The sequence below is a fragment of the Amphibalanus amphitrite genome, unplaced genomic scaffold (genome assembly GCF_019059575.1).
Source record: "Amphibalanus amphitrite isolate SeventyFive unplaced genomic scaffold, NRLGWU_Aamphi_draft 000117F_arrow, whole genome shotgun sequence".
NCBI lineage: Eukaryota > Metazoa > Arthropoda > Thecostraca > Balanomorpha > Balanidae > Amphibalanus > Amphibalanus amphitrite.
The window spans coordinates 551,546-574,675 of NW_024881612.1; the positions used below are offsets into that span (position 1 = coordinate 551,546).

Genomic DNA, 23,130 nt, shown 5'->3' on the forward strand with positions numbered 1-23,130 from the left:
TCACGGCCGAGCCAGTGTCAGCCAGCATCCGCAGTGGCTGCTGGTCCACCCGCAGCTCGGTCCACAGGTTCTTCCGGTCGTCATCCGTCACGGCCAGCACTTCAACGGTCCTTACTGGCTTCCTCTTGGTCTGCTTCGTCTTCTTAGGTGGTTCCTTGCAGAATCTGGCGTAGTGGCCCTTCTGCTGGCAGTTGTGGCACCTTCTCCAACGAGCTGGACAGCAGGGATCAGCAGTCCGGTGGGGACCGCCACAGTTGCAGCACGGCGAGACCCCCTTCCTGGGAGCAGTAGTCACTGCAGCTATCTCCAGCTGAGCCGGGGAAGAGGTTGATGCACGGGTAGCTCCACCTCCACCCACCAGCCGCTGTCGCTCAGCAGCCACCTCCAGCTCCTCAGCCACCTCGAGGATGCGCAACACAGTCAGAGCTGGCTCCCGACACAGCCGCTCCCTCAACCTGTCGTCCCTGCAGCCCTCGATGAACTGCTCACAGGTCAGCTGCTCCTGGAGATCGCCGAAGGCGCACCTGGAACTCAGGTCCTGCAGCTCAGTGAGGTACACCGCTGGAGACCTGTCCAGCTGGTAACACCGCCGGAACAGCATTCTCTCGGAATGAGTCGCTCGTGTCTCCGGAAACAGCCGCTGAAACACTGCAGAGATCGCAGCCACCGGGTCGACTGCTGCAGTCGGTTGTCCTTCCTCCTTGACGCCATCTTCCTCCTGCGCCGGAATCGCCGCCTCCTGCGCTCCCGGTGCCACGCCCTGCGCCGGTTTCGCCGCCGCGAAATAGAGACGCCGCGCCTCCTGTCCCACACAGTGTAATAGGAGGGCCTCTCGTCGCTGAACAGTCCACTCGTCCCAACCACTCGCCACGGCGAAAATCCTGAACTCGCCAAGCCACTGGGACCAGGGCGTGGTCGGCCGTCCTGGCGCCACTAGAAATGGCGCTGGCGCACGCAAACAGTCCATTGCGGCGATCACTGTTATCACTTAGCGCAGAAGGATCTCATCCTCGTCGCCACTGTAGTGTATTGCACCACCCACGCGATATATACAGTCCGGTTTAAAGGAAGAACTCAAAACGCGCGCGGCACAGACCGTCACCATCCGTGACCACCGTCGCCAACCGACTGCCCCGCCGGCCGGCCTACGGACACGTCACTCGCCCTCAGCGCCACCCCCACAACCTGCAGTTAACAGAACTGCCGCTAGGTGACACGGGCACACTCGTACGGTACGGAACGAAAGAGGGACACCAGTCCGTAACAGAACACCACAATATTATGTAACTGTAATTATATAACGGTAAGTCAAGCGCGTAATAACCGCCAACTACACTTTACACGCCGACCCCCCCCCCCCTTCCCTCCGACTACCTGTAACACACCATGTCGTTTACCGGCCCCAGGAGGGAATTTCCCCTACTTCCGGGTTTGGAGCTGTAGTTGTCGACTGCAGTGAAATAATAATAATAACAATAATTATAATAATAAGTAGATTACAAGCGGATGACTAGTGACTACGTACATTCCTGTCTAGATAGGGAGATCAACCGCTCTGTTGTGTGCAGATTTTCGCTGTCATGTTGTTGCAATTTAAACGATGATCCGTCTACAGAACAATGCATAGCATGCATCCTTTCCATGTCACTAATACGACTTTATTGTTTTTCAGTTCCCCCAGTGGAAGTGCGCATCACCAACGACAAGCAGGCGTCTGTATCCGCCAACAAGCGCCTGGAGCTGAGCTGTCGTGTGGTGGGCTCCCGGCCGCGGGCCGAGGTCATCTGGTCCCGGAACGGGGCTGTGCTCTCCGGCGCCGTGACGGTCAGTGAGGGGTAAAACCAGTCACCTTGGCGTCGGAAGGGGGAGGGGGCACCCCTTCCGACGGGGGGAGGGTACAACACATCTTCAGTGTGATGTGTAAATTTCGTCCACTAGGTTATAGAGACATGTTCATTGTTCATGGTTTCTTTTAGAAAAATAGTCTGAATATATATGAATAGGTAACTTTCACAGGCCACATGAAGGGACAAAATGATGCTATTGCAAATGCATCAACAATTTTTATTTGACCTTATAAGTGACTTCAAATTGTCAAACAAGTCATTTGTATCAATTTTTCGTCAGCAAATTTGTTTATGGCTAGCAACATTGAATTATGAAAATATGTCTCGTTATTTCGGGGATCGGATGGGGAAATGGTCCCCTTACAAGTCGTTGTATGAAAACAGCCCAGCAGAGCGTGAGTAACTGCGCAATAGCCAAGCTATTTGATGTGTGATAACAATGAACGCGCTCCAAGTAGACAATGAATAATTCATGCAGACGTAATGAGCTCTTAAGGACGGGTGTCGGGTATAGGTAAATGTCTTTTAACAATAAAGCATATGCTTTGTCGGTGGTTATTTTGTTACGATGCATATTTACTATGAACTGTCCCTCGCAATAACAATAAAAACGCTGCTTTCCCTGGTATAGAATATCCATGCTGGCCAGAGATGATGAACCACATTAATTTGAGTGGATTTTTACGTAGCAAAAACAAAACGTTTCACGGGCCTGGTGAAAAGTTTGCCGCTGAGTGTGGCGTGTCGGGTGGTACGGATGAGCCCATAGCTAACTTTCCCCATCACGATAGCACCTCTGCTTCTGAGACCGCGGCCAACTGCAGCCGTCATGCCTTTGATTCCGCTGAACTTTGGCCCCAATCTTCCGCTCTGAGCGCGATTATTTTGACGACTGTCGTTTGCCTTATTTGGCCTAATAAACCGTTTCATGAGAAGATTTATCGCAATTCGTTGGTTGTTATAAGGAAACCAAGGATAATTTACGTCACATCATTTTATATGTGCCGGATGCGTCGGTTTAACAACCCTAACCTGTAGAAACAGCCGGGCCAGATTGGTTTCGAGGACTCGGCTCTGATGGCCCAGTTACTACCGCCCGATATGGTAACCTTATATTGGGAGCGGAGTCTTTGTTAGCGATATTGGTAGGCTACGTTTTTGGAGCAGTTAGCTGTTATAGACAACAATAATGGTATTATAGCTAAGCGCCGGAACAGCGTGATTTTAGCTTGATCTGCTGTGGATCAAGCCCAACACAATTTCGATATTAACAAATTAATACGAATTTCTAATTCAATTTCGCATTATGCCCGCTTATATCATCCCGGCAAATGTCCAGATTTCTGCAAGTCAGGGCAACTGCCGATATTCCGAATATTTTGTGCTTCCAAAAATGGTCATCGGTCAGTGATACAATATAACGACATCCGTCATTCTGTCACTTTTGAGGGGGCCTTGCTTTGAGCCACGCTTCGCCGTCACCTCCTACATTCATAGTATAGGGGAGAACAGTTCCTCCCCTCCCCTCCCCCTCACACCACTGCAAGGGCATCTCCATAAAGCCGACAGCCGGGAATATTTCATAAGGCATTAGGCGCGGACATGCAAGGCAAATTCCATCTATTGAGTCAACACAAGGTTCGGCCGGCTTAAACATCGAGTCGTGGGCTTATCCTAATTGCTGTCAGCTTACCCGGTGAATTTGGCCGATATGCGGGTGTTCCGCCGGTGGGGAGACCGTCGTCTAGCTCGGCTCCGGACACTGGGTGCGTGTGTAACTGTATAATGTATATGTATGTTCCCACTCAGCTGGGCGTGAAATCAATTGTAATGGCGCTGTCCGCTGACGGCTGACAGAGCTGCTGACAGCTGATGGCTGCTGAATGCTAATGGCGCCTGCTGCCGGCTGACAGTGCTGCTGACAGCTGATGGGGAGCGCTGACAGCTGATGGGACTGCTGGCAGCTAAGGGGCCTGCTGGTAGCTAAACGGGGACGCTAACAGCTGATTGGGACAAGTTGGCAGAACCTGCTGATCTCTCAGAGCTGATAGCCATGCTGGCAGCTGACACCTAGAGGGACTGCTGCCAGGTGAAGGGGGACCGTTGACAAATGACAACTAACGGGTCCTTCTGACAGCTTCTGGGGCCCAATGGCTGGGGCCCCTCTGCCCACCCTGCTTGAGGTGGCAGCCCCAGCCACCAGTCTAACGTCCCGCCATCGCCGCACGTCGGCCCGTCCATCGGTCGCTTATCGCCGGCGCGGCAATCTCTCTGTGTCGCCGCAGTCTGCGTGCTGTATGGAGCCGGTAATGTGGCCACGTCCGGCCCACGCAGGCCCCGGTCCCCGTCCATATCGCGGAGTGCCACCCGTCGCGCCAGGTCCCCGGTCCAGTGACAAACGGCACCTCTGGATGGGCCGGTGGGCAGGCGCAGCCGCCGAACGACACGTACAGGGACGCCGGTCATCTGGACTAGATCAGAACATTATTGAGCTAACGGCCGAACCAGACGTGATATGATGTGATAGTAACAGTAGGCAGGACGTGATCTAACCACGAGAACATTTAAGATCACATCGGACCAAAGTGCACTACACCGAACCAAGCCGGACTAGGACGGAAACACCGGAACAGATCCGCAACACCAAGTCTAGACCTGGACCTAACCCCTTCAGCGCGCACCCAGAACGGCGCCCAGACCCGCATATTTTATATATTGCTTGACCAATGGGGCTAAGCATCCATCACTCAGTGATTTGTCGACTATTTTTGCACTCAGTCCGTCTGACCAAGAACTTATGTTTAAATACATTAGCCGTTTTCACGACGGCCATCTGGTACACATTTGGTGCACATCTGGTGCAGATTAGGTGCAGATTGGGTCCAATTAGGTTCAGTGTGTTTCTTAGTAGCTATCAGCTAGGTTTGCACTCATTGTTTATATGCCTGCTTTGTCATATTATCAGAGAGCATCATCATTAAAACACTGAAATAAATTCATAAAATGAAGATATTTGCTGTAAAAGAGATTAGGTGCAGATTTGGTCATATTAGGTGCATTCGCCGGATAGCCCGTCGTGAAAACGGCTACTATGTTTAAATGTGTTATGTTTAAATGCACCACCGCCCACCATCCCATAACATATGTTGGTATTCACATGTGTGGGCTGCAGCGGCCGTCCCGGCCGGCCTCTCACACCAGTGTCTGCCCACAATGGCGGCCGGCTGAGCTGCCCGGGACGGCCGGTCGGCCCGTTCCGCGGCACACCGGGGGGCTGCTGCAGCTCGTTACGCTCATAAAGGTCGTGACCTCAGTCTGGTCTGGAGATAGACGAGCTGCCCCCCCCCCCCCCCTCCCTCCCCGGATCCTGCCCCAGGCCGCAGTTTTAGCAGGTCCTCAGAGGGCCGCGCGGGCAGGCTGAGGGCCCTTCTGTTGACCTATCATCGGTGCCTGCGGTGAGATGTCTTTGACCAGGAAACCTCCACAAGCCACCGCTCGACGAGCCCGGATGTGCGTCGTCGTTGCTTTTTCAGCCCGGCGGCGGTGGCGCTCTCAGGAGGGCGGGGCGGGACAATCTCGGGGAGCAGAGAGCGGAGCACAGGCAGGATAAGGAGAGATAAACGGCCAAAGTCGGTGATGGGGAAGGAAGGAAGGAGAAAAAGCTCGACGGTGTTAGAGAAAGAGTGGGGGAAAGACTAGACTAGTAATCGCCAGAGTCGGTTGAAGTTAGAAATGCAGAGAAATCAGGCACGGAAGGATCGCATCAAACGTATTGAGAGAACAGAGTGGTGAACTGTAGATGGCGACTGTGATGAAGATCTGAAGGAAGGAGGGCATTTTCGTTTATTGTGTAAAAACAAAAAGACTGAGCGCACTAACAGAGCAGGCACGAGAGAACTGCTGAAGAATGACTGTTACAAAAGGGAGAAAATACTAACCCAATATGATGTCTATAATTATTTTTACGGCGAATTATTTGGCGCTAGTTATGTGCCTGTACAACCTCATTGGGGATTTTGTTTCTCTCAGTCGCCTGATTCTAAATGTTTTGTCCTTTTTCAGCGATCTCAGGGAGACAATGTAACCATCTCGACTCTGCGGCTACTACCCTCTGCTGCCGACTCGGGTCAGGTCATCCGATGTCGCGCCTTCAGCCCGGCAGTGCCTGACACCGTTCTCGAGGACTTCTATACCCTCAGGGTCAACTGTAAGTAGCCTCTGGCGCGTTATGAGTGAAACAATATTTGCGGCACAACATCGTAGCATGATGCAGCTTTGTATTTGTTTTATTTTATTTGTTAGTTCCTTTCCCGTATTTTTATTTCATTTTCGTTGTTTCATTTCATATTATTTAATTTGTTACTTTATTCCTGCTCATTTTTCATCATTTATGTGTTTCATTTTGTTCCGTTAGCTTGAAAATTTGCAAATGACCTCAAATAGCCGTATGATTTATTTGTGACATTTCCTCCTGAAGGCTGAAAGTACAACAATGTTAAGTTTCTTGAATGACATTTTCTTATTATGCTGCTCGTTCCTTACCCCGCTGCACCGTACCTCACGTTGCATTGACAAGGTCAGTGCCTCGTCGACCCTCTTGTTGGACCGCTCTTTGAGGACCCGGCTCTCCCGTTAGATCGCTCTATGAGGAGCCGGTCCTTACATCGGCCCGTTCCGTGCGGGGCGGTCCGTCGCCGATCGCCGCTCCCCGGGCAACGCGTGGCCAAGGACACGCTGTTGTGGCGTATCGAGTGGCCCAGTCCCAGCGGACGGCGTGTCCCACTCGCGCAGATGAGACGACACCGGATGGCGGCCATCAATGCATCAACTCGAAGAGCTCGTAAAGCGAACGGAGCCGTGTTTTAGAGCCGCACAAGCAGTAATGATGAGTTAAAAGAACTCGGCGACACCACTTTCAGCGAAGTTTAAAGAGCTTAAGTCGATTAAGGAAAAGTTGTGTATCTTGCGAAATATTTTCTTGAAGCATCTTTAGTCAAGCTATCCATGATTGTCTATGTTCAGTGTTTGTATCATGACTCAATTTTCTAGCAATGCGCTCATAAAAAGCACTCTTGAAACGACTCCGTTGCGGACAATCATTCACCGATGACCATACGTGGCGCAAGAAGAGGAAGACTGCGGGGTTACCTCTGTCTCGATGCCACTGTGCGGTGTGACCAAAGGTGATGCCGGCACTCTGCTCTGAGGGCGCGGGGCTCCTCGTTGCTGACGATGACGGAGCAGCTGTCAGCGGGGGCGCCACTCGAGAGAGGGGCGCCCCACCGGAGCTGATGATGTGGCAGTGATTCGCCAGCGGCGGCGACAACGGCCGCCTGTTAGCCGGCCGGAACTGGCCGCCGCCGCCCGCCGGAGCCGGCCAGAAGACGGATCGGCCCGAGAGCGGATAACGACCCGCTCCTCAGCACCGGCCGCGGTGTCAGCAGCGCCCGCCGCCGCCACGGCCGGCCACCGCTCCATCAAATCCGTGCCCAAACCGGAACATTATGCGCGTTTTTGTGGCATTTGGACAAGGCCCCATCGACAAAGATGTTGTGCGACAGTGTGCTCCATCATGTTGATCAGTCTCACTTACTGATCAATGGATGGACCACTACATGGGGACCTTTTCTTGGCGACAGGTGGGCCAGGGTTGCCTCGTAGACCATTGCTGCTTGCAGTGAAAGTTGTTCTCTCCAACACAAGCTGGGCAGGACGGAGCTGAAAAACACGCATTGTGCTCGGCCTGTTCTTTCAGCACTTATTGTCCTAACTTGTGCACCTCTATTCAGAGTATTTCGGTACGCTGCATTGACTAAGTTTAGTCTGCTGGCGACGGTTACGCGCAGGCCGACTGGGTCCGCGGCGCAGTGTCGCCAGAAGTTGGTGCCATTGATTCAGGTCGTCGTGGAGGTGCCATTGATTTAGGAGGCGGTGCGGAGGTGTCCCTGTGTGCCGACTATAAATTAGACGGGGCCGGCCGTCGCACTGACGACCAGTGGAGCTGAGGTGTAACACCTCCTGCAGTTCTGTCACTGGTCGCCCTCCTCAGGCCGTCACTTCACGGAGGAGGGAAAGGGAGAGAGAGAGAGAGAGAGAGAGAGAGAGAGAGAGAGAGGGAGAGAGAGAGAGAGAGAGAGAGAGAGAGAGAGAGAGAGAGAGAGAGAGAGAGAGAGAGAGAGAGAGAGAGAGAGAGAGAGAGAGAGAGAGAGAGAGAGAGAGAGAGAGAGAGAATGAAGACACGGGACATGATTTATTTCAAGGTTCAGGGATGCGGTTATTTACTTATATAGTAAGCCACGTTGCACACAATCCAAACGTACGTGGTATATTCACGGCTATAAATGATATGTAAATGACGGCCTGTGGAAGGACTCGACTCCCTCTCCGTCTCCACCCCACCGCTGAGGACTCTGATCCCTCTTCATGCCACCATTGAGGATTCTGTTCCCGGCCACCGTCAGGGGTTCATCTCTGGCGTGTGGCTCATCCAATATCAGAGCGCCGACTGATGGGCGCCGTCCTCGCGCCCCTCCCTCCAGCGATGGCGACACCTCCTGTCAATAGCCGGCCAGGAGAGGGGGGGAGGCGCCCGGCCCCGTCCGCGACGGCCGTCAGCGCGGGCGCCATTTATTAAACTGGCGTCATTCGACTCTAACGTACTGCCCGGTGATAAATCGGAAACGTGCGGGTAATGAAGGCACCGGTCCCAGCTGCGGGCCGTCGCGTCGGCGGCTCCGACGCCCGACGGTGTCTCGGCCCGCCCCCGAGCCGCGTCGCCAGCATTGGGAGTCTCAGCGCGCCAGTGTCCGGGACATCCTTCATAGCTGTCTCGGTGTGCCCCTCATCCCCCCCCCCACGCGCTTCGAGTGCGTCTGCTAGGGGTTTAGCCGGACGGTGGCAATCTGTGTTTTCTCATAGCATCTCGGGCAATGCCAGGCTCATAGCGGCGCGCAATGCCAGACTTGCACAGCGCACAGCTGTGTTTGCCGGTCGCTCCACACTCGCCTCATTGCCAGGTAACGGGTCGCACCTGAGGACCGCTTGCCTGCCGTCGCCCCCCACCGCGCCGCGCCGCACCGAGCCGGGCCGCCGCGGGCGTCCGACTCTGATTTACGGCCGGCAGCCCGTGCAGCGGCCGGCCGCCGGCGAATTAAATGGCCCGGAAGGCTCAGGCACTGCCGTAAACTGACGCCCATTCGAGCCCGATTGCCTGGGGCGTTGTTGTTGGCCCGCTCGTCGGAGATCTAACGCTGCCGCTCGGATTGGCGAGTTCCGGGCATGGCCGCCGCCGCCGGCGCTGTCCGGGTCATGGGCGGGCGCCGCCGGAGCGGGCAATGGGCGGTGGACGGTGGATGGCGAACAGGGGACGTCACAGTGGAAAGTGGACAATCGAAAGTGGACAAGGGGAAGTGGACAGTGGACAATTACCAGTGGACGGTGGATGATGGACAGTGGAACGTGAACAGTGAAGAGATGACTGCAAATGGGACCGTGAACAATGAACTGTAGAAGTATGGAATCAGAAAACGAACGGTAAACAGTGGACAATGGACATATAATGCTGGATGATACACCATGCTTTTGAATGACGGACAGTGGACAGTGGGCGATGTAAATTGGACGATGGACATTGAATTGTGGACAATATACAACGGACAGTGTGCAATGGACTGCGAACAACAGACGGCTGATTGTTGACGGCGGACTGGCCGCACATGCTGACGTCATTGTACGGAGTACGGACCGTGGCAGTCCACTGTCTTGTCCGCTTGACCTATGTGGTGGCAGAGTCCACTTCACACGGTGGAGCATGTTAAAATTGGTACATACTTACTTTGAATTGGGCCAAGACAGACTGAGTGACGATCACTAGCGGACCCTCATGGCGCCACACCAGAGGGTCAGACCGGCCATTGGCATGCTAACAGCACCCGGGTGTGATCTCTTTTCGGCGTCCGGCGGCCTTTTCCCGCCCTCACCCCGTGACATTTGAAACAGCAGAATGTGGGCTCTTCATGGACCGCCGACCTGCTGTACGTGAACTTGCCAAATGGTGTCGCAGGATGGCAGGATATGCCCGTGTCGTAACCGGGCATTGTCTCTAGTGTCGGCCGGCGAACGAACTGACACTAAGTGCTACAATTCCCGGAGAGTAGGGCTTGATGTTCGTTGCTGCCTCTCATAAGGCTTAGCGGTAGGTAAGCGCTGCCTTTCTAGAGCAGGTTTGGCACTGAAAATGATCTCCTTTTTCAGACCGGCCGGTGGTTGGCCTCACTGTGGGACACACGCTGAAGCTCTCCGACATCGAGGAGGGCGACGACGTCTACTTCGAGTGTCACATCCGTGCCGTGCCCTGGGTTCACAGCCACGAGTTTCGCCTCAATGTGAGTGACCCGGAGATGGCGCAGCCAATGACCCGAGTCGACGGCCCGAGCTGGAGAACCGAAGTCGCCCTACACCGTCAAAGCACGTCATGTCTGTTCATTAGGCACACATAGTTAGTTGGATGTTCCGTAAAGTTATAGTTCATCAGCGATGCCTCCCACTGAGTTTCCAAGTAAACATTCCCGTCAATCAGCTGCTAACTCTCTACGGTGAACTATGAAGTAATGTACTCAATGCTAAGAATCCGCCGACAATGAAAATGGATACCTGCTGGGACCGACTCCTACGACTTGTCACAGGGGATGTGGGAGCGACGATGGTGTGCAGGACCTATTCATGGCCCAGCTGAGACTGAACCCATCAATAATGCGCATGTTTACATAGGCAGACATATAAAAAAATAAAAGGGAATCAAGCGACTTATGGAACTTCGCTTTCATGGCCACGTTCACAGTCAAGTGCCATTCAAGATAATCTGAATGGCAGACGTTCATAATCTGAATGGCAGACGTTCATCGCCGGAGTTATCATCAATATACGGTTCGTACCGGTTAAAGTTAAACGGTCAGCCGCCAGCGTCATTTGGTGCAGTTCGCTGCTGCTGCTACCCGCATCAGTCGCTAAGTGCCGCGCCGCTATCAGTTTCACCGCGGTCGCTTCCGTGCGTTAGGCGTTGATACCATTTCCATCGCCCTTTGAAGCGCTGCGTAACACGATATGGCGCCATCATTTGGTAGCAGCCGTCGAGCCCATGTCGCTAATGGACCGCACTCGGGCTATTGCCATCTCGACTACACCGTGTGGCATGTTTCAGTTATGAGCACACTGTGTATCCTGGTGATGGGGTCTCCTGGGAGGGGCGGTAACACGAGCCATCTGCAGGGGGAGGGAGGGAGGGAGGGTCTGTCACCACACCGCAATCAGCCGGGCCGCGCGGGGGGAGGGGCAGTCGCCGGCGGACAGAGACTGCTCCCCGCGGGCCGTGTGTGTGCCCACAATCACTTTACGGTGCCGTTCCCGGGGGTGCTTTGCGGCAGTATAAGCGGAGAGGCGGTCCGTGCCCGTCCAACTGGCCATGAAGCCAGGGGAGAGAAGGAAGGGAGGGGCAAGCGCCGACAGCGACACTGGCGGTCCCAGGGGGGGGGGGCCACGGGGGCCATGGCCCCCCCTTTGGTGCTGAAAGGTGGGGCCATACTATCTTTTGGCCCCACCTTTCAGATCGAACAAAAGTCCTAGAAAAGCTTTTCGTATGTTTCATTTTCTTTCTTGCGCCATCAATGGACGTAAATTTCACTCATGAGTGGGCTCAGTTTCGCATTCTGTCAATTTGGCGGTCAGCGTCGCTGGCACCGGCTCACGAGCATGGCCGGATCTTATATGGAATATCAGCGTGGGTTTACTTGAGGCTCTCGTAGGCCCAGCAATGGCTGGAATGAGACCCTCTTCGGCAGTGGTGGGTGGGCCCTGCTAAAGGAGATTGGCTCTAAGACACTAAAGTAAGACCTCATGGGTTGGTGCTGTGCACCTCAGAAGCCAGGTGGTGACGACGTATGCCGGCTTGGTTTCTTAAGGATTAGCGTGGGAACTCCGGGGCCTGCATAGAGTTTGCATGAGCTAGTATGTAATCTCAGAGGCATGTGTGTAATGTGTACACAGTGGCGGTCGCGGGGGGGGGGGGGCATCAGGGCCATGCCCCCCCCAAAGGTCAATAAAGGGGGCCATCATATCATTTGCCCCCCCCTCAAACCCTCAAACAACCAATGGGCCCCCATATAGGTGTATGGGGCCCTGGCAATTATTCGATCGTCACGAGGCTCAAAAAACCCACGCCCAGCTATTAATATAGCTCCCACACCGGTCTTTGAGCGTCCTACACTGACCTCTGAGGGAACTTCAGTGGCGGTCAAGCGCCCACGTTGACCGCTAAGAGCCTACATCAACCTCTGAGACCCCACATCTGGCCTATGAGGGCCCCTAACCGGCCTCAGGGGTCTCAACCGGCGTCTGAGGGTCTCACACCGGTCTCTGGTGGCCTTATTTCTGTCTGTGGTGTCCCAAGACGAACCTTTAGGTGCCAAAGAGGGCCCCGCACTGGCTGCTGAAGACCCGATGCCGGCCTCCAAGGGCCTGCATTGGCCTCTGAGGAGGGCCCAGCTTGGCCTTTGAGGGCCCTCTGCCGGCCTCTGGGGTCCAACGACGGCTCATGCCGGTCTTTTAGGGCCCCACGCTGACCTCTGAGGGCCCATGTTGGCCTGTAATGACCCACATTAGCCTCTGAGAGCCCAACTCGGTCACTGATTGTCTCAAACTACTGGTCTGTGTAGTTTGCAGGCCCTGTACTGGTCCCTGAGTGCCCTAAACTGGCCTCTACGTGAAAACATACATGGGTGGGTTTCTGAAGATCAGAGGGCTCACGCAGTCTCCGGCACAGCCTTACGTTGGTCCTGATCGAGATTACTTTACGTCCTGATGGTCTCGCGCAGATTCCCTAATATTTCGACGTCGGGACCCCATGAGCCGGTGTGGGTCCTGGGGCTGGCAGAGACTGATGAAGTCCTTAGCAGGGGTGTCGTTTTATGAAAATGATTGGTAGGGCTCAAAAACGGTAGACGGCCATTTATGACGTGCTTACAAAGGTAGGGTACCCCCAAATTTGCCCTTCTCATCGGATTTCGGCCACTTATAGTTCCGCTTTGAATTTGAAATTTGAAAACTGAATTTGACAATCAAAACTAAAACACAAAACTTCTTGGAAATCTTGGTACTACCGAACCAATGCACAAAACATGCATTTATAGAGGCATTTGTGTCAGAGGACACGCTCGTTTTTTCCGCGAAGCTCTACATCGATCAGGGATCGAACGGTTCATAACTGACCTTTTCATCAAGTGATATATGACAAAAGATTGGTAGGGCTCACGGAACATTGGTAGGGCCCATATAAACATTGGTAGGGCTCGGGCCCTACCAGGCCTATACAAAACGACGCCCCTGCTGTGGGGGGTCTCCAGAGGTCGGTGTACCTACTCTCTCCCACCGCCACACAACTATTATAGGTATGTTACCTATATGGGTAAATGCCATAGTCTGAAAATGCTCTCTGGGTTTCACATGCTTGTTCAAAGCAAGAGGTATCTGTACTTTTCCGAATTGTTTTATAGTGGTAAGGTCATGAATCCGCGTGCCTGACCTTCCAGTATGCCTATTACCTATGCTACACCGATCCGTCGTCATGGTGCAGTGGGCCGACCGGTGGAAGCACCGTGGGACGGGAAATGGAACTGGTGATTTTGCCTTAAATTGAGCTTAAAGATTTCACGCAAGAATCAGATGGATGAAGCATAAGTAATGCCAACTGCGCGGCACCTCGTGGACGTAAAAAATTAGCCGATCACCCCCCCCCCCCCTCCCGGTGACGGATAAATGTTACGTCCCGCGAGTGTGACTTTGGCCCCCCCTTTTGCTAGCGGCTGCGACCGCCAGTGGACAGCGAATGACGACTGCGCGCGCTGCTGGATGGGAGAAAAGGGTAAAACACTAACAGTATCCCCAGTGACTACCTTTGAAGTTCAATCATCTGATAACAAAGAGAGACTGGCTATCAGATGATTGAACTTCATTGACAATGTCTGCTAGACACACGCCTCCTCACAGTGTTCAGTTGTTCGCTACACATACATATGTAGAATGTAGATGTTTACGTTTAAACGCCATTAGAACGCGTTTCACCATTATGCAAGATATAATAAGGATTATCTAAACACTAGCAGGCAGGCATCTTCATCCGGTGGTCCATATTCTACCATTGTAATTTTATATTGATTTGCGGTTTTTGCAAGGCCGATAACACTAGTCTATGACAATTTTGTTCCGATAGAAATGCTAACTGAATTCTCAATTAAAGTACAATTTTGAAATTTAAGCCATTTATTTATAATGTGAACATACGGACAACTTTTTGTAAGTTGTCCCCTTGTCATTGAAAAATGGTCATTCCATCAAAAGTTGTTGAGCCACTGATGATTCAGCCACTCCTTCTCAGAGCTAGGTGCGAATTATTATTCTTAGATGCAATAGGTATAGCTATCTTGAATGATGAAGGTCACGTATCTAGCACGTATCTGCTTCAAAGAAGGATGCTGGTCTTCCTTAACCCTCGCCGGCCGAGGGGGGGGGGCGGGTGCCGCCCCCCCCATAGGGTTTTTTCGCGATAGCTCCGAACACGCTGGCGATAGAGAGCTGAAACTCGGCATACCTGACCTTTGATCCAAGCCGCATCTTTTGACACCAACCGCATTTTTGGGTCAGGTCAGGTCACTGACCTATGACGTCATAAGTGAACCTCTGCACGGTCTTCAGATGTCGCAACTTCGCAACGCCTGCACTGCCAGAGGAGATGTCACAGGGAAATGAAACTTGCAGGATCTAGTATCCATTATGAGTCCCACAACTTGTATATCTCGGATTTTTCCTAAAGGTCATATGAGGTCAGGTCATTTTCGTGACCTCACCATTATAAGTCAATGGGGAAAAATGAAAACTGCTATTCTGGCGCCGGGAACGATCTCCAACTATCTCAAGCACACAGAATCGTGATTTTATGCACTCCTTGCAAGGTTGGATGCGTCACTTTTGCAATGTTGACCTTGCGTGACGTCATTTATGACGTCATCAAGGTCATATTAGTTTTTCGTCAATAACTCTTGATCAAATTGAGCTAGCGAGTCGGGAAAGCCACCAATGGACTCAGGAAGACCTGCCGAATCGAATGATATGCGACATGACCCCTTCCGACCAGCTTCGTGACCTGGGGGTGCTGACCTGACCTTGACCTGAGGTCAACACCCCAAGTTGACCTGACCCGGACAAAAAGTATATCATTCGACGCGCCTGAGCGAGACGAACACGATGCTGCCAAAATCGGCGCTCTGCGGCCGTTTTTTGCGAAGTTATTCACCAAAAACTGAACCGTACCTTGGGGCACTTGACCTGACCTCAGAGGTCACCGGTTGACCTAGGACCTTAAAATCGGGTACCAATCTCTGCGTCTCGTAACGGCGCACACGCTCGTTTTTTCCGCGACGCGCTAGCTCCACCAGGGGCGAAACGGCGAGGGGGGGGGGTCGTACCCGCCCCCCCCCTCGGCCGGCGCGTATGTAGAAAACCAATAGGTCCGGCGAGGGTTAAAATGTTTCCATGAATAAGTAACATATTTGCCAGCAGTGCGTTCCAATTAGGAGCTTGGGGTGTAGAATTGACACGGAATCATTTCTACCGTAAACCGCTAACACAGCCACTGATTCCAGCCCTCGGCCACTAACATAACAGCTCTATCAGTAGCTGCGAAACCAAACAGAACGCTTCAGCTCCGACAACTAAAACACAACAATACCAATCAACTAGGGGCGGAATTGCTACCGCGAAGGCAAACACTTCAGGCACTCCCTTTATACCTTTGCAATCAAGTCTGTGCAAACTGAACGTAACGGGGAGTTAGCAATGAGTGGGTCGGTACAGTCGCGTGCCGTAGTGACCGACATTCACATTGACTTTTTCATCTCCGACGAATATTGTCGAGTGCCGTGAGGCGTGAATGGCTGTTGGCAGCACTGGTACAGCTGCCAGATTCGAAGGAGAGTGTTCTTTCTAAGCACCAATGAATCATTTTAGGTCGCACCGGTCTACATTTGTGTTCGACAGAGCATAAACAATGAACGAAACAGAGCAGTGCCCAGTTTCGCAGTACCACTGTACTACGACCGTTGTGCATACATACCAATGTTGTACTGTTGTAAATAGTTAGTACACAGAATAGCTCCCTGTTTTCTCGCAGGGCAAGCCTCTGGTACACAGCAAGACGGATAAGATCATCATGATCAACCAGAGCCTGGCGCTGCAGGACCTGACCCGAGAACGCTCCGGTACCTACACCTGCGCCGCCTCCAACGACGAGGGCGAGGGCGTCAGCGAAGGTGTCTACCTACCCGTCAAATGTGAGTAGTGCACCCTTTCAGCACTGCCGACCACCGCCGACCCTGCAGGTCAGCCGAGCGCACCCCCACCGGGTCGGCCGCGGCTGCCAGGGAACCGCCGGGGTCGGGTCATGCACCGTGACGTGGTCCTGGCCGACTAACGAGCCGTGGCACGGCGGCGAAGCCGGGTAATCCGGCGGGTCAGCACGCACGGCTGAACACTGTGCGATCTCCCCGTCCCGTCGCGCCGGCGGCGACTGGGAGGGAGGGCTGGACACAGACCAGAGAAAGGCACTGTACACTGTACAGCTAACTGGCAGAAACACACACCTCACTGTACAACACACGGCTCGACCAGTCACTCAGACAAATTAAAACGGATCCCTGTAAATGAAGCTGTGGTTCACCATAGTCTCTTTAGAGAGGCAGAATAGTGCAATCACCTGTGAGGTGAATGGAATCCTCTTGAATGCGGATCTTTTCCTTTATAACAGACAAGTCAACACGCTTGCTCTGAGACATTCCTTTATAATGTGGCTTACCTGTATCATTTCCGTTCGATGAGTGTAATTTTTGTGCATTTATTTTTATTTTTGACACCATGGATCCACGGATCACGAGAAGACCGGACTGTCCTGTAGATTCCGATAGCCGAGGCGCTAGGTCAAATCTGCCTTAAGTATGCTCCATCTTAAAAAGCAGCTTCGCGACATCCCCGACCGCTGTGGCGGTCGAACCAGGCTCGAGAGGCTGGGCTCGAGGCCTTTGAAGTGTTTGTTGGCCGTGATTTTCAGAGTGTGGTTCCCAACGGTTAGGGTTTCGAGACGGATAACGCAAATAAAGAATCCCAAATAAATATGGAGAAGTCATCAAAAAAGGTTAGTCGCGAAGGCTAGTTTGTTTTATTTGTTGATCTGCACCATGCTCAAAAGAAACTCCGTAAAATTGTCATAGGGGACGCACTGAACCCACACAGCATGGCAGGCGACAGTCCAAATAAATATGTTTATCGTTGGCCATTGTCTCGGCTTCCTCCGGAGCATTTAATGACCCATCGTTTTGCCTCGCAACAACTTCTTTCCTTTAGAGAGCAAAATCTTTGCGCAGGACAGGCAGCAGGATGACGTCATTGCCGCGGACATGTGTCAGACCCGAAAAGATATTGCATTCCTTTCTAGGACATCGTAACTTCCTAGGAAACTGATTGAGTCTGGCTCTAGGAGACTGCGAACGGTTAACCCGCGAGTTGCTGGGGGGGGGGGGGCGTTAAACGCCCCCACTTTTTTCGCCGGGCCATAGCATAAAAACGGCGCGCCTGGCGCCGCAGGCGCGCCAAATTTTGGGTACCTGTAGGGAATCAATTGAAGTTTATTGTGACAAAGTTTCAAAAAATTCGATCGGAAATTTTTTGAGATATCGAGGTTTTAGTGACGTCATGATTTCTGAGTTTTCGACCAAAAACGGCATATGTTCACAAAATCATATAAAATCACAGAATAGACATACAGACATGCCGTAAACGCCATTAGACTGCCGATACCATGAACAATCAAATGGCTATCTTCGATTATTGATTATCATTTCGCATTTTCCAAAATCTTGAACTGAATCTTGGCAATTTCTCGTGACTACTTCACCACCATGATACATGCATTTCTTAAATTGAACTTTTTGAGCCAAGCACGTACGGTTCTCCAGTAAAAGTCTTGTTGGTTTTGCTTTTTCGGACATATCTGGTCCTATATAATGTTCAAATGCAAAAGTATCAACCCGAATAATGTGTATGCACATTTACCACGATACTGTGAAATTGCATCGTTGTATGCCAAATACTTTCCGAGATATTCACCAAAAACCTCATTTTCTGCCGTTTGGGGTATTCTGGCCGCAATCTTCCTGGGATCGCCTATGACATCAGTAGAGCCATCTAACGAGAGGAACGCGGAAACACAGAAACATGAATGAATCGAGCGCGTAGTAAGCGGTGAATGAAAGGGAGACTCGGCAGAGGCTATCCGGGTGGCCGGCGCGCGGCGCGCCCTTAGGCATCGGCCGACCCTTCGGACCGCGTGGGGTCAGAGGTCGCGCTCGGGAAGTCTCGGCTCTGGGTTTTAGCGCTGTGCAGTCAGGAAGGGAGGATAGGATAGCGCTAGCCCGACTGACTAGTATCTCGGCTGATTCGTGTGGGATGGAAGGGAGCACAGATCGGGATGGTGGCTAGTGGTGGATGATGGGATGGTGGTTAGGTTAGTGCGTACTGCGTAGAACGTAGCTGAACATGTATTTTTTTTCATAGCAAACAACATGCAGCATAATGCGCGGGATTATGCCAGAACTCATACAAAAAGGAAATAATATTTCGGCCGAGGGGGTGGATGAGTGCCGTGACAAAGGATGACGATGCTGCCAAAATCGGGATGCTTTTTTGCCCCCAGCTTTTTTTACCCCTAACATGCAGCGCTTGATCCGAACTTAGAGGACCCCGACTGACCTTAGACCTTAAAATCGCACCCGTCCGGTGCGCCACCTTTTCTTCAGGGGCGCTCTTCTTGGTTGTATCTGTTCTTACCATTAACTAAAGCAAATCGAATGTTTAATAAAAAAGGCATACCTCAAACACAGTTTTATTCACATCCGCTCGTGCGCATACTTGTTTTGACCTATACCTTCTCGCATCATAATATATCACTTCAGTGCTTAACCCTCAATGGAATTTTGGGTTTTCTGCATATACCCCGGCCGAGGGGATGGGGGCGATTATGACCCCTCTCCGTCTTTTTGCCCCTAGTTGAGCTAGCGCCTTGCGGATAAAACTGAGCGCGTGCGTCGTATGAGATGCAGCAACTGGTACCCGAGTTGAATGTCTCAGGTCAACCGGTAATCTCTGAGGTCAGTATAAGTGCTCCAAGTCGCGGGATCGGTTTTTGGTAAACAGCTTCACCATAAGTGGTTACAGAGCCAAGATAATGGCACCATTGAGTTTTGCATGCTCAAGCGCGTCGAATAGCGTTTTGTTTTTGTTGAGGTCAATTTAAGGTGTTCACCTCAGGTCATGTCAGGGCAGAGCCACTCAGGCCACGAGGCTGGCTCATGGAGGTCATATCGCTTCTTTGATTCGGTAGGTCCTCACAAGTCCACAGGTGGCTTCCCGACTCGCTAGCTCAATTTGATCGGGACTTTTTGGTGAAAACTCCTGTAACCTTACTGACGTCATAAATTAAGTCGCCTAACTTTAAGAATGGAAAAGTGAATGCTGGGGCTTCCAAAGATTGTATAAAATCGCGAATTAGTGCGCTTGAGACAGCTTTAGATGGTTCCCGGCGCCAAAATAACAGTTTTCATATTTCCCAATTGATTAATAATCGTGAGGTTGCGTGACCGACCTGACTTCAGGTGACTCTTAAGAAAACTACGAGATAGCTACATACAAGTTGTGAGGCCTCTGGGAGATAGTACTAGATCATATAAGCTTCATTCCCCGTTGAGAAGTCCCCTGGTTCGAAGGGTGCTGCGACGTCGCGACATTTTGGGACCTTACAGAGGTTCACTTTTGACGTCATTGGTCAACGGCCTGACCTTAACCTTCGCACTTGTAGGAGGGTGTCGAACAGACCTCCTACCCTCAGTTTTTCGCAAATAACTCGCGCAAAAAGCGGCTGATTGCGACGAAACTTTCAGTACCCTCGAGTTAATCAATATAACGCCTACCCTATAATTTGTATGACCCTGACTCAAAAGACCTTTGACTTGTGACCTGTTTTCCGAGACCATGTTTGGCCGGAATCGCGTTTTGGCGTATTTCGAGTAGAGCGCGTTTTATTGTCTTTTTAGCTTTAAGCGATCAAACATGTGAAAGGATGTTGATCCCATGGATTCTAGTGGGTGTCAAGGTCACGTGAAGGTCAGTCAGGTCACTGACCTTTGATGACCTTTGTTCACTCTTTCGAGTTCTACATGTTACTAGGGTAGATTTTGGAGTTGATTTCGCATTTAGAAACCGTTTGAGCATTTAATAAGTAGTTTTGGTTCCCTCGTAACATGTGACCTGACCTGACCTGACCCGACCTGGCCTAAATGCACGAAAACATCATCTGTGATCAAAACTAACTTGAAATTCGTGGTCAGCACCCCGCAAAACCCTATAACAGCTTCACTTTACGAAGCTCTAACAGGTCCCGATTCCCCGACTTTTGAGTTAAATTGACCTGTCAACCAATGACCTATGACCTTAAAATTGGGTATCATCGGCCTCCTCTCGTCACGGGAAACACGCTCTTTTTCCGCGAAGCTCTAGCTCGATCAGGAGCTGAACGGCAAAGGGGTCCAACGGACCCCCCCCCCCCCCTTTACGATAGACGCTGGCAAAACACCAATATGGGCGAGGGTGAAAATACAGCTGCTGTCATAAAAATTCACCTTGAATCAAAGGTCAGGCTTGCCAAATTTCAGCTCTCGCAGCTATCAACAAAAATAAACATGTGGAGGCGGCACCCGCCTCCTCCCCCCCCCTCTCCTCTCGGCCACTGCCAGCGAGGTTATCAGCGAGGTTAGGCCACTGCCAGCGAGGTTAGCGTATCATACACGTTACAAAGCATCATATCAAGATGACACACCCCAGCAGCCATGTGCACTGAACAAAAACTTATTACCCTCGCTAGTCTATCGGCACCATAGCACATGGTCGAGACTGTCGTCAGCCACGGACGCGCACTCGACCAACCCTCTGAGCCCGTTGACTGCGGGTGACCTTGACATGTCAAGCCTGATCGGCGGCCGGCCGCTGTCGTGCGGTCGTTACACGCGAGGGGAGGGAGACACAAAGCTCTACGTTATAGCTGACCTCTGACCTTTCCCTGCGCTCTGGTCACTGACCCCGCTCCCAGGGGCGGCGCCACGGGTTTTCGATAGGGGGGGACGGGGACGGGGGCTTGCCTGACTGAGAATCCCAAAAGTAGATACTGATCGTGTATGCAAAAAAAAAAACGAGGCACGTAACGCCGCGAAACTTGGCAAAGCCCAAAACACATCGAATGGTGCATCCCGTTTCCAAACTTATCATAGGACAACTATAAGATCGATCACCTTTTCAAGCATCCTTGCCTCTAAATCAAAATTTGCAGTCTTGCCAACTCAAAGCTGGTTTCCTACAAGCTGCGAATTGCTTAGGTATGAGTAGCAGTGCCAACTACTTACGTTTCGTACTTTCAAATTTTCGATCTTGCGTCTGGTCAGCTTCATGGCTTCATCATCATATAGTCATGGAGGAAAAGTGGGAATGTTTTCTGCTCTGACAAGTGCGCCAAAACTGCAATATAATTTCAGAATCATGACATCACCACCTGATCCATATGCAACGGGCAGGGTGCAGCTAATGGCTAGCCGTCAGTGGTCATGTCATCGGTGGTCACTCAAAAGGTCATGCTAGGTCATGGAAGGTCACCAGCCGTTATTTGATCACACTTTCTGATGGATTTTACTTACCAAGAGCTTCAAGGGAAAAACGAGCGCATGCCGCATGCACCGTTGAAAAAATTGAGTGAAAGGGTCTCAGGTCCGGCGACCTCTGCAGGTGAAGTGCCCCAGGGTAGGATTCCGGTCCTTGTTGATTAACTTCGTCAAAAATTGCGGTACATAGAGCTGTGATGTCGGCACCATTGTGTTCGTCATGATCGAGCTGTCACGACCTGCATCGTTCTCATATTCACCCTCCAATCGTAACAACTACAGCAGGGATTGGCAAATGGCGTGGCACCCCTTTGGGAGGTAATGAAGGTCTCTTGAAACCTCATCCCTCATCTCTTTAGCATCAGTGGCTCTCCTTATGGAACAGGTTTCTTGACTGGTCTGTTTCACCCCAGAATTCAAAGACTAGTCAAGGTAAAACCGAGCGCACCACAGTGAGCACAATTTGATAAGCTGGTGTATCTCAATTTCATGTAGAACCTTTCACGTATCACGTACCTAAAACCCTTTCGTGCACTCATGCAAAAGCAACTGCCATGTTTCAACAGCTGGTAATGGCATTTTCACAGCCGCTGACGTAAGAAGGGGAGGGAAGGGGGCTTGATTAGACCCCCAGCCGTTCGGCCGCCGACCGAACTTAGTTTTGCAGAAAAAAAACGAGTGCTATCGAACCCCTTGACGAGAGGGTGCCGATGCTACCCAATTATAAGATCTTGGGCTACGGCGTGCTTTTTTGGTCCTGCCTGTGATCTATCCGAACACTTCTGCCCACAAGTGCTGGGTTAAATGGCATATATTTCAAATGGTTCCTGTGGTAGAGCTGCCATGCTTGAATTTGACTAATTAGGAATGGAAAATATCCATATAGTAACGGAAATCTATGGAATTTCAGTAAACTTGGTTTTGTCGGCAATGTGGTCTGGCAGTGGGGTGGGGAGGTAATAAACCCTGTCTGGCGCCCCAAAAAGGGGGGGGGGCACGATCCCCGAGGCCCTGCCGATCACCTTATGACTACAGGCATCACAGCTCCACACCTTTTGCAGATGGCCAGGACCCCCTGCGATACATCCCAACAGCAATCTTTATTCAGAACCTGTCTTGATTAACCAACGATGCATTAAATGCGACGGATAACTCTACAATGCATTATTATCAACTATTGAACGGACCTCGCCGATAGGGGGGTACTGTACCCCCCTAACTTTCGATAGCGGGGGACCTGTCCCCCCCGTCCCCCCCGGTGGCGCCGCCCATGCCCGCTCCATGTCGCTGGGCGGTGGCATGGCGGTGGAAACCGGTTCTAGCCTCTACACATGCCACCATTCTAACCCTCCCCTCCCCACGCTACTACGCGGCGTGGAGTACGCTCGTGCGTAACTGGGCGGAGCAAGGGGTCACGCGATACAGGGGCGGAACTGGTTGCCCTCCCGCTCGCCGAGCGACCAACGACTAATACCCTGGAG

The 23,130-nt window shown here is 51.9% G+C and overlaps 1 protein-coding gene across 1 annotated transcript in view; it reads left to right on the forward strand.

Moving 5' to 3' along the window:
• LOC122381291 (nephrin-like) overlaps positions 1 to 23,130 on the forward strand; it is a 94,900-nt gene that overhangs the window by 49,546 nt on the left and 22,224 nt on the right. The window contains exons 6-9 of the mRNA XM_043365293.1: positions 1,673 to 1,824; positions 5,910 to 6,054; positions 10,101 to 10,231; positions 16,066 to 16,225. Of these exons, the coding sequence (XP_043221228.1) occupies positions 1,673 to 1,824; positions 5,910 to 6,054; positions 10,101 to 10,231; positions 16,066 to 16,225 (588 nt within the window). The remainder of the gene's footprint in view (positions 1 to 1,672; positions 1,825 to 5,909; positions 6,055 to 10,100; positions 10,232 to 16,065; positions 16,226 to 23,130) is intronic.